The 12,173-nt window shown below is 32.4% G+C and overlaps 1 protein-coding gene across 2 annotated transcripts in view; it reads right to left on the bottom strand.

Moving 5' to 3' along the window:
* LOC118201491 (uncharacterized) overlaps nucleotides 1–12,173 on the bottom strand; it is a 219,342-nt gene that overhangs the window by 25,537 nt on the left and 181,632 nt on the right. For both annotated transcript variants that reach the window (XM_085808427.1, XM_085808426.1), the window contains exons 20-25: nucleotides 11,830–11,928; nucleotides 8,036–8,134; nucleotides 6,658–6,780; nucleotides 6,020–6,127; nucleotides 5,549–5,746; nucleotides 5,307–5,405 (exon numbers count right to left, since the gene is read on the bottom strand). In XM_085808427.1, the coding sequence (XP_085664553.1) occupies nucleotides 5,307–5,405; nucleotides 5,549–5,746; nucleotides 6,020–6,127; nucleotides 6,658–6,780; nucleotides 8,036–8,134; nucleotides 11,830–11,928 (726 nt within the window). The remainder of the gene's footprint in view (nucleotides 1–5,306; nucleotides 5,406–5,548; nucleotides 5,747–6,019; nucleotides 6,128–6,657; nucleotides 6,781–8,035; nucleotides 8,135–11,829; nucleotides 11,929–12,173) is intronic.

The raw sequence follows: 12,173 nt of genomic DNA, 5'->3' as shown, positions 1-12,173 counted from the left end.
ATACATTACTGTAGTTCTGAGAATGCAGTAATGTTTTTACTGTGGCTTTGGTTACAGGATGAAAAGAGGTATCTGAAAGGGTTTCATTATTAGATTCCTAGAAACATACTTCCAGTTCCATTAAAAGTATCTAAAAAGAGCTACTTATTATCAGAAGATGTGAGTCGAGATCTCTGCTTTAGTGCAAATAGGCTGATGTGTAACCGTTTCGAGATGTATGTATGAATATGTTGCAATATAAATTGGTTTGGATATTTTCTTTTATCTTGTAAAAGAATAAAACTGCTTAATTTCTGCCTTAATGTATAGCAATAGATAGGCATGATAATCAATGCTTGAATAAACAAAGACAAGTATGTTTAATATTTTTAAAATAATATATCTTGAAGGCCTTTCATTAATCTAAGTAACAAATGAATAATTACTCATTATTCAAACTCATGAGGTGTTTTAAATACTAGATGTGAGTTAAGTTCCTAACTAATATATTAAAAATACAGAAGAGGCTTTTTAGCATTGCTTTGATCAAAATTACAGGATCTCCGTTTCACAAGGCATTTTGTATATTCTTATAAACTGCTGGCCTTTAAAGTTGTTTTACCACGGAGGAAAGCGGTCAGAAGAATCACGTTCATTTTACAGTTGATTAAATGAATTCCTAACAGATCTAAAGACGTTATAAAAACAAAGTTGACAAAACCAAATGCAAAATTTTGAAGTAAGTTATTGGTTCACTTTACAGAAAATTCGCATAATTTTTTGTTTTGGATTTCAATAAGAAATCAGTTTAGCTTAAAATATATTTAATAACTGAATCCAGTTAAAGCATAAGATTTTATACTTGAAAGAAAACACTTTAGTTTTACTTCAAAGTTATTGAAAAGACTATTTCATTATTAAAATTTACTCTACTGGCCGCTAAAATTGCAACACCACGAAAGAAAGTAGGTCTTAGAATCATATTTATTTTAGAAATTATAAAAGAATGATCAAATGATTAAAATTTCAAGTTATTTTGAGGCACAGGAAACGCAGAAATCAGAGCTTTAAATATGTGCCTCTGGCAACAACAGCCGTTGCTGGGAATGGTGTCTAGCAGACTCTGGATGACATTTCGAAATACTGCAATGCAGGTGACTTCACAACTATGCGAATATTCTCTCTCCAATGATTGAAGAACCTTTTTAAATTCGTGAGTGATCTGAAGAACGTCCATCAGGGTAGGAATGGAACACAACTATTAAATAAGGAAATGTAGCAAAACACAGTCTCGAATAATCTTCTAAAAAGATGAAGCCTCAGAGACCTCGAAAATATGGCATAGACACTGGCACTTAAACCTCAGTAATGCAGCAAGGATGGTCAAAGCCCCAGATATGCGAATTAGAGGTGAACGAGCCATGAATTTCAAGTGCTGGGGTAGTACAACAATGAGGAATAAAAGCTTTCATTTTCTTTCCCGTCGATGCCTCCTCTCATGGATAGGATCAAGTTGATGCTGTAAGCAAAAGTGTAATTTGTTAGACCACATCACGCCATTGATTTAAACGCATCACTGTTGACTTTTGAGCTGTAACCCGAAGAGAAGCCGAATCAATGGTTGCCTTTGTTTATAATTTGTGGCATTGCAGACGTCATCGCATGGTACGTGCGGGTACTTAGTGCTTTGGAGCACACAAAATTTCCTGATGGAAGATGCATGGTATGGCTGTGCGATTCCAAACAAGAATTCGAACAAAATGTCTATGGTCTCAGGGCACTGATGAATGGGGCTGTTGAGATCTAGCAACACAAGAAATCTGCCAAAAACACAAGAAATCTGCCTATGCGTGGTCCTTCTGGACCCATCTATTTTAAATTTTCATAGAAGTGACTGGGTCTCATTCAACGCGAGCAGTATAGTTGCACGGTACGATAATCCATAGTCTCGGAAGGCTAAAATTCGCTCGGAATCCATTCCTGAGATCTGCTGGTTTTTGGTGAGCTTCTTCTTGTTGCATTAGACATAATACAACCTCCAATACGAAACACAATCAGTAATCGCAATTTCGGAATAAAAATTGGCATTTCAATCTGCCTTTTTAAATTGCTTCGATGTGATTCTTGCCTGTAATAAATGCAAACAGTGAAATGATAATAATTTACATGTGCCAACATGTTGTATTTTTTATGCAAATTTCAGGTTTCTTGTGAGCTTCCTTTTCACGAAGTAGCAATTTTAATGACCAACTGTGTGTTGTGTTGTCGATAGAAGTCATTGACTGGAACAACATTTCCTTTCAATTCGATTTCTGATCAGCTGTAATATATGAAGGAAAAAGAACGTGTTTCGCAAAACCTTTACTGATGTCTTGTAGTTTCCCTTAAAAAAGACCGGCAAGACAACAATTTTATTTTTCTCAAAATTCCATCTAAATATAAACCAAGTCACTAGCTTTTTTAATAAGTCACGCTCAATAGCATTTGTTTCGCTTCCCATACGCAAATGTTAATTCTAGTTATTAGTAATACTATAAGGAGAAACAGACTACAGAAAATTGAACTTTAAAATGAAATATAAGTACTAGACATGAACTCTATTGTTTGGCAAAAAAATTAAAATAATTATCACGATCACAAAATGAGATAACATATGTATTTTTTTCTAAAAAGGAAAGACAAAAAAAGTTTAAAAAGCAGCAGAACTCGATTATATCGCTGTATTATTTGCTTTGCTATGTTCCTTTATTAGCTTCATAAGATTGTTTTCTCCTGAGGTTTTTAAAGAATTAGAGATTAATAAAATTATATAAATTTGATCTTCATGTTGTTAAAAAAAGGAGCAGTTTTAATGATGGCTATCAATGAATACAGTTTATTGAACTGAAATTCTTCTCTTTTTCTCTCGTGCTGAAAAAACTTCGATCGCCACTCTTTTAGTAGAAGCGTTAATTGATTAGAAACTTCATGTTAGAGTCACGGAATATAAACATATTTCTTGCTCTCATTCAAAGGAAATTATAGCAACAATATTTTATTTGATATCTCTGGGCTGGACATCGACATCGTTAGACAACAGCGTCGATGCCCAGCACACAGATAACGATTTGCTGTTTTTTTACGTAATATTTCGATAAATTTCAGATACTGATCTTATTTTTTCAATATGTGTCACAGTATTAAGTATGAGTTATCGATGGCTGATACCCACGAATAATGGAAATGACTAGAAAAATTTCTAAAAATTCTACCTCTTTTAATTCGTTTCATATTCTCTTGCTTTTCTTTATGAATTGTATGTTTTCTTAATTGAGGTTTCACAAAACTAATTTTTTGCGAGATGCTGTTATGAGTTACATGGCAAAGCCTGATTGAAAGTAATTAGCTTGGCTAATTTAATGTATAGAACAGCTTAAGCTAGCGTTTTTAAAGAAAGTTATCATTTGCCTTAAATGCATTTCAAGTTGATAAGCAGGAAACTAAGAAATGTATACTAACTCTAATTAAGGGCTACTTTCGAAGAAATTTGCTTAAATGACAGTTTAGTTTAAATAAGGAAACAAAACTACTACATATTCCCTTCTTCCAGTCTTGTTCAATAGAATTCAGTGATAAAGTTTATTTGAATAAAGTAAAAATCAAAAGGGAACGATATATTAACTAAGGTGCGTTTTAGTTAAATTCGTGAATGTATATTATGACTTGCATGAAAAAAATATTTCTCGTGAGAATAGGAACTACGTCAATACATGGCTAAAAATTAAACAAAAGAAAAAGAAAAGATCAAAAATATGCTGGCAATACTTATAGAATTATATAATATACATACAATAGTGAACAAAATTATCCTTGCATATAGATAATTGCTTGTTGATAAAAACTCATTGAACGGAATTAAATTAAATTTGTTAAATCGAAGTCTTGCCACAGAAGACGCATTTTAAAGGGTTGCAAGTAATTTGACATATCTGTAAGTGGGATTATTAAGAAAACGTAAATGTCATTTTCGTTTTGCTGCACTTCACTGCATTTTCGTTTTGCTGCATTGTTGCTTCATTTCAGGCTGGCAGGTAGCTCGAAGAACAATTAGTTACAGTGATTTCGGAAAATTCAAATATTCAAATACATACAACACAGAAGATAACCTTCACGTCAGTTGTTATTGCAACTCCCAGCCTTGCGAGTTAACAAATAATACGAAATCCTCACCGAAATGCAGATCGGGACACAGGTGGACACTTTAAAAATAAAGATCTCTCTGGCGGATTACCACAGAATCTATCCCTAAACTACAAATTCTCTCGCTATTTAAACTCAACCCTAATATGCTTGTTGGTGATCACGGACGGAATGAATAGAAGATACAGTAAAGAACTCATATAAAAACAATATGTTAGCTAAAATAAACGTTACAAATATGCATTTATATTTGATCCGCTTTTTTTAACAATTTAGTATGCATAGTTGGTTGCATATCGAAAATGAAACAAATATTTTTATTAGTCGTATGTGCTGTAAATGCTAAAGTCAGCTGATTTTTGTTATCTCAGATTACAGGCCATTGAGATTTGGGTATTATGGAGTCGCTTACAGGAAAAAAAAAAGGGAAGCATGAAAACTTATAATACAAATTACATCAACAAAGATTTTTATGTAATTAATCAAATAATAATAGTCAAGAACTGCAATAATTTTAAAACAAACTGAAATAAGCATACGTATAGGACCTTTATTAATATGCAGAATTTCATCTGATACATTTATTCCATCATGAGTAATCATATTTCAGATTGCATTACTAAATAGTTTTATTTAGGTTTTTAAGAACTCAGAATCCATTTTAGTTTTTTAGTTATATATTACGTACTATTAAAAACTATTCTTCATTTATTACTTTTGTCACTTTAAACTTTTTACTGCATTTCCTAAAAGGTTTCAAACAAGGATGCACTGTGGACGTCCTGCATTGAACTTTACTCTAACCTTAGACATGATGTTAGCATTTGAATTTAATTAATTAAGGGCTTTATCTTTGAAGTTGTTACCCTTCCTTAGATTTAAAGAATTATAGAAGTACTTAAAATTTGATTAAACTATTTGACTGAATTGTGGTCGGGAGAGCAAATCTTATTCCTTCAAAAATAGAAATTTTCTGTCATTTGTCTACATTAAATACAATTTTCTAGGCACAGTATATTATTTGGAAGTTTAATGGAAAATAATGAATAAGAACTTTATAAAGAAATGATACATAATTTGAAGAAATAATATGGTAATATTCAGCTCTGAAGTTGAATCAAGACAGTAGAGAAATACACAATTCTTACTGTTGCAGATGCTATTGATGAAGCCCCGCTGTCAATCAAGAGCTGAATCATATCGAGGTAGCCTTGTTTGGCTGCATAATGAAGAGCAGTCCAACCATTCTGTAAGAAAACAAATCTTTCTGACATTTCATATGAATTAAACATTTAGTAACGAATGAAAGTTACTATAAGTAGTGAAACTTCGTATACAGAAAAAACGAAGCAACATAACATTAAATTCCTAAAATCTAAAAGGCACTTACATTGTCAGCTGCATTGATGTCTGCTCCCTGACCAAGAAGTAAGCGAACAATATCTTCATGACCATTCGCTGCAGCCATATGAAGTGGCGTTCGTCCTCTTTTATCTCCTGAATGAAATTTATCAGTTATTCGGCTTAGAATCAAGCCTGCAACTGCTAAATGACCACCTTTAGCTGCTAAATGAAGAGGCATTGTGGCCTAATGAATAAGAAATTCGAATCAGTTCGTAAGTTTTATTGCATAGTTTTTTAAATGTGTTCTAAAAGATATTCTGTAATTTTGATTCATTACTCAAAATCCATCTACTTTGGAAGCAATCATACATACTATATTTGATAAATATATACACTTTCAAACAAATTATACTTAGCAATCATATGTTCCCACAATGCTAACTTAATTTAAATAGCAAAATTATTCATCTTCTTTCATTGTTACTTTAATTTTCAAAGAAACTTATATGGAAATTACTTCAACAGTTGTAGATGCATCTACTTGAACTCCTGCGCTGTTGAGAAGCATTCTCACAACATCTTCTCTACCATGACGAGATGCCATATGCAGTGGTGTGAAGCCATACTATTAAAATAAAACATTATTTTAACTTTTCATTTTAACAAGAAAATTTAGGACTATATGTTTATGATTATATTAAACTTTAAGTAAATAGTAAATTTCAGATATTACTGAGTAGTTACATAAACGTTACTTCTATTGTCTTTAGATTGCCATTTAAAAGTTGGTACTTAGAGCAGTTTGAATCTTTACAAGCTACATTTATCACATGTTCGTGATACACTGATAATTTACTGCATTTTTTCTAGTTTACAAAAATGTTCTTTCTGTAGCATACTCTTAATTTCTTGGTTCAAATTAATCTTGAATTATCCCTTTTTAGCAGTCATTTTCGAATTCACGCTTGACATAAAATGTTTCAGAACTCTTGTACGGAAACCTGAGTACGGAATCAACCTTAGTTATTCGACACACTTTTAATAACTGAATCGTTTAATGGGATGGTTATCTAACCATTTCTAATTCATTAAGAGAGAAATGTTACGCTAAATTTGGATTTCAGAAATTACTATGAACTGCAAATAACAGCTTACATCAGCATCTGGATTATCTGATGGCTTTTCACTAGTTATTGTAGCTGGAACTTGAGTTAGCATCTCTCTTACAAAATCTTCTTGACCGTAACTAGCCGCTATATGCAGAGCTGTGAGACCAGTCTGTAAAACATGAAGAAAGAATATTTAATTAAAGTAAACAAAGTAATACCAGAGATAAAAGTTAAGGTAACGCCTTTCTAGAAAGTTAGGATAATGTAGAAAATAACGAATTCAATATTATAAAATTAGCCCATATTTCAACCGCGAATGTATGAGAAACTATTCCCTCTTGGATTTCGTTTAAGAATTTGTTAAACATCGAAGGAATGAGTGATATATCAGAATCTGAGAAATATATACAGTAGATCTACACAAAGGAGTCCAGTCTCAACTGTTTATCTCTTGTGAATTCAGTTGTAAAACTTGGTGAGTAGAGTATTGAGAGGGTATACTAATGACCTCAAGGATTTTTAATACTTGCTTTAGCAGATGTCAAAAACTCATCAAGAGAATTAGAGATCAAAGAATATCGCGATTTATGATTTTAAAGTCTGTTAGAGTGCTATGGTGTAGATAAAGACTGCCTGTCGGTATGCCAAATTTGGCGATTTTAAGGATCATTTTGTAAAAGTGGCTCATCGATAGCAACCTTCCCCTACGTATGTATCTCGCGAGTATCTCTCAAAAACGAGGACCCTTAGACCGTTGAAATTTTGAATATGGGACTGCTATAACATGCAGTTGTGCATCTCCCATTTTGATTGCAATCGGTCGCCCCAAAATTGTGTGTATATATATATATATATCTACTCTCTGTTACCGGCTCGGTGAGCTCTATATTTTTATTCGTATTTGTTGGTAAATTGAGCATTTTTTGCTTTAAAAGTGATTGAATTATGTTGTTTTTATGTTACGTAAGCTGTTCATGCTTTTAGTTAATCTGCAGGCAATAGTTGTAGAATTAGGAACAATTTAAAAGCTGTTAAATTGCTACTAAGCCTAACGAAGCCGCCATTTGCTTACATTTGAAACCCTTAGTGGAATAGTGAATTAAGTCAGTTTCTGCACCAACTTCAGGGTCGTTTTGTCGAGTGGGACCAAAAGTAAACTTTCAGTTTTGTGCACTGAAAATTCGGTAATTGCCTTTACTTTGATTTCACACTTTGAGTCTTTGTCTTTGGAAAAATATCTGTTTATGGTAGAAAATAAAATAAGAGGTAATAAACTGCATTTACCAATTAAGTTACAGCAGTGAAATTTCACGGAATGTGTTCGATATGTGTGGCTGAGAATGTATTTTTCATAAACTTAACACGACATAGCTATTTATAAGAGGTTATAACATATTTTTGTCAAGAAATAGTTAATAGCTTACCTTTTTACTAGCGTACCTCCAAGACATAGCAGATTTTAAAGCATGGAGTACTTCTACATGACCATATTTAGCTGCTATATGCAGAGCAGTGTAGCCTTCCTGTAAATAATACATGTTAACTTAATATAAATGAAAGCAGTCTACAACAAAAGTATTATAAGAATTAGAAAATATATTCAATACTTAAATTACATTTCAAAAGCTCAGATATTTTACGGAAATTGTTGGAAAAAAGTAAAGTATATACAGAAACGTGAATGAAAGTATTAATAACAATACTAGTATGTTTTAGTTAGACCTTGAGACTTTGACCAGACATAAAGGAGGTATTTAAGGAACCGACATATGTAAATGTGCATCTATATTTTTCGGAAGAACAGGCCTTAATAACAAGTAATAATATTTAATTTTATTATGCTAGTTTTTGATTAATTTAGCAAATTTAGTATATGAACGTTTCCATTTTTAAAAAGGTAAAAGTGTCGGTATCTACCAAAGAATGAATGAGCTTCCTAGATAAAGCAATTAGTTAATTATCTTTAAATAAGAACATTTAATAAAAGAAATTGATTAAATCATAGGTACAAAATTATTTAATTAAGTTTTATTTACCAAATTTTTCTAAAGCCTAGTACTTATCAATTAAACATTTTTATTACTCATAACGTGTAAAACGCTTCGTGCACGTAATCAAGAAATAATGATACGTTTGAGAATTGATTTGATAATAAACATTACTCGTTTTAAGGGCCAAAATTGTCGATACAGATCAAACGATGCAAATGACTTTTATAGCCGTAGTTTTCAAAAGGTATGGCACCCCAAATTTTTAGCAATTATTTTAGAAAAAAATATTTGATTATGCTAATGCTTTTAAAAAACTCTTATTTTTTAACTTCATTCATAAGTATTTAATTCCTGTTCCTTCTTTGCAGCATGAATAACTATTACTATAACTTGTATATTTTATATTAATTAACCAATTATTATGTGCTGAACCTTTACCATAACTTCTTCTTTACGCAGTCTTCACCAGTATATAAATTAGTTATAAGATTATTTAAGTTGAGAGTTTTGAATGCTTTAGTGTTCGAGCTTTTGGCAGCGCGAATGCAATTACACTTTATCGCCACTCTGCTTATTCCAGCTTTAGCCATTTTGCTAGCCGACGCTGAAAGCGCACCGTTCAATATTCGAGGCAACTTAAGCAGATTATTTTGCGTAGCTTTACTGCATTACTTGAAACTAAATTTCAACTTATGCTATTTTACTCGTAAGCTGTGAATTTTTGTTTATAAACACAAGCTGTGTCTTCTGTTAAATTTAAAGTGTTTACAAAAGGGTTATTTTAATTATCTCAAGACTTTGTCATTTTGATTCAGACTAGAGTGATAACTCGCTTGTAAGTCTAGTGCAGTCTGAAGCACATCGATTTAAGCTTCTATACAGGTAAAACCTTACAAACTTATGTATTGTCTAGACTTGAGGGTGTAAACTTTTGTTGTTAATCTTCTTATAAAGCAAGCTAACTTTGGTACTATCCAATGCATTACTTATACCATATTTCATAAAATAATTACTAATTACTTTTCTTCTTGTAAATTACCATGAATTTCTCCTCTTTAAACCGAGCCCCAACTTATATAAATTTGTAGAATTATCACTATCTTCAATTTTTGGACAAAAAACCGCAACCTTATTTTAAATTAAAAGTATTAAGTAGAAAGATACTTCTGTATTACGAAAATCATGGTGATTAGAATGACTCTTTGAGCTAGCTGCTATGTGAAAAGTCTTATGTTTTGAACTAAAAATAGTTGAATTATTAGACTAGAAGAGAAACACGCTAATGTGACAATCAAAATCGTAAAAACAACCTTGTATTTAGCGTAAGTATATTGAAACACTCAATCGATTTCGAGGGCAGCTAAAGGTCCCTCCTCATCAGGAGAAAGAAATACCAAGAAAGAAGAAAAATAAAGGGGAAGGAGTCTCAGAAACACGTGCTCCTTATCAGCACTGCACGTAGTTATAACCGTATTTTTAATCAGAGTTACACTGGCCGCCTACTTTTACTGAGCCAGGCTATCTGATCAAACATGTAACACAAAGAACAAGAAAATTAGCGAAGTTAAAAATAGGGAGCGAGGGGCAACTGCATATGATACGCTATTAAAGACTTGTTAATTTCGCCTTTTCTGACATAAGATTCATGTTCCTTGATACGAAACTTCAACGCTCTTTTTGTTTGGCCAATATATCTTAAACCACACTGACACGATATACTGTAAATTCCCCAAGAATTCAAGACAGAAACGCAATCTTTTAGAATCGAAGGGTGAGTTTTATTAGAGGAGAAACCAACTTGAAAATTGAATTTCTGGAGAATCCGTGAAATTTTATAGCTAACAGAAGGATAAAATGGAAGCACGATAAGGTCATTAATATTATTTCTAACAGTGGAATGTCTTCTTTGATGGGAATCTGAAAATTTTTTAACGGCTTTATCAATAATCACGGGAGAAAATCCACGGTCAATCGCAACTGCTCTCAAATAATTAAGTTCATTGGTAAGCAAAGATTCAGAGGAAACAGTGTAACTCTGATTAAAAATCCGGTTATAACCACGTGCAGTGCTGATAAGGACCACGTGTTTCTGAGATTCCTTCCCCTTTATTTTTCTTCTTTCTTGGTATTTCTTTCTCCTGATGAGGAGGGACCTTTAGCTGCCCTCGAAATCGATTGAGTGTTTCAATATGCTTACGCTAAATACAAGGTTGTTTTTACGATTTTGATAGTTGAATTATGTTTATAGTAGATGCTTTGTCCATTCATACGACATTGTTATTTTAACTGCGATTCATTTTTAACTTTCCTAAATATAGTGATACTGAGAAAAAAATTTTAGACTTATTCTTAGACTAATTGTGATGAGAAGTCAATAACTGAAAGCAACCGTTTTAACACAGTTAGCAGCTGTAGAGTTTACTTGCCAAGCGGAATGTAAATGAAAAATTTAGTTTACAGTTCGCGCTAAGTTACGAGAGACGATCAATCTACAGTAATTATTTTCTCATTCAGATTTCTAAGTAACAGGTAATAATTTGCAAGTTAGTAGAAAAATTATCTGACCACTAGACTACTTTTTTTTCCAAAAGCCGGACACTTGCTTCTTTAGCATTGTTCAGGGATGACCGAATCCATTGGTCATTTAAGCCTTATCTCTGAAAACTTTGCCCAGGCTGCATCGCAGTATATAGACCATTGACTACTGCACTGTAGACCAATAAATTTGTCTAATCATCTATCGTTCAGGCAGAAGAAGCATGCACTACAAGACAAACAACATGGTTGTTAGTTTCACATGCGGATTGAAAAACAATGATTTTGCAGCCTTTTTTAATGGGCTAACGTGAAAAGTTTGATTTGAAATTTATAAATACATAGATTTCTGCCGGTTTAATGCCTTAAAATATTTATTGAGTGCCAACTCTTCGGCTGGGATGAAGAAATCTATAAAGCCATGTGGTTATGCACCCAAGAAAATATATACTGGAACTGCTAACAAGTTGAGAGGTGTCTCTTTAGCATTCCAGTTTGTGTGCTAGCTGAAGGATACCTAAGATATGTAGCTGCAGTGTGAATGTTGTTTATTTCGCTCATGTGTGGAAATTTTCGAAAATGAAACCAATATGCGTTGCTTTTTGATCGTCCCTCATGTGAAATACTTCAAAAATAATTTAAAACTTAAATAAGTACGTTTATAAAACTTAGAAATTTTTATGTAATCTCACATCTGTCTCATCTGTGGGATTAGCACCAGCCTCTAATAGCACTTGAACTACTTCGGCATTTCCACCAGATGCAGCTTGATGAAGAGCTGTAGAATTATTCTGTCAATAAAAATAGTTTTTCATGAATCTTTCTATTTTTGAAGAATAAAAAATATTTACATTCCATCAAATTAATAAAAATGAATTTAACTTTAATTGACATTTTGCTGAAGCAGATGCATTGTGCTTAATAATCGCTACCTGGAGCGACAGAAAATTCTTGCTTGATGTAGAAACAGAATTATAAGTAATAGAGGAGTAGTTTTAATTGTTATGGAGGTAGCAAAAATGTAAAAACTTTGTTT

The sequence above is a fragment of the Stegodyphus dumicola genome, chromosome X1 (assembly GCF_044657685.1).
Source record: "Stegodyphus dumicola isolate Sdum_Otavi_A_Nest chromosome X1, ASM4465768v1".
Taxonomy (NCBI): Eukaryota; Metazoa; Arthropoda; class Arachnida; order Araneae; family Eresidae; genus Stegodyphus; species Stegodyphus dumicola.
This window is presented reverse-complemented; position numbering and strand designations above follow the sequence as displayed.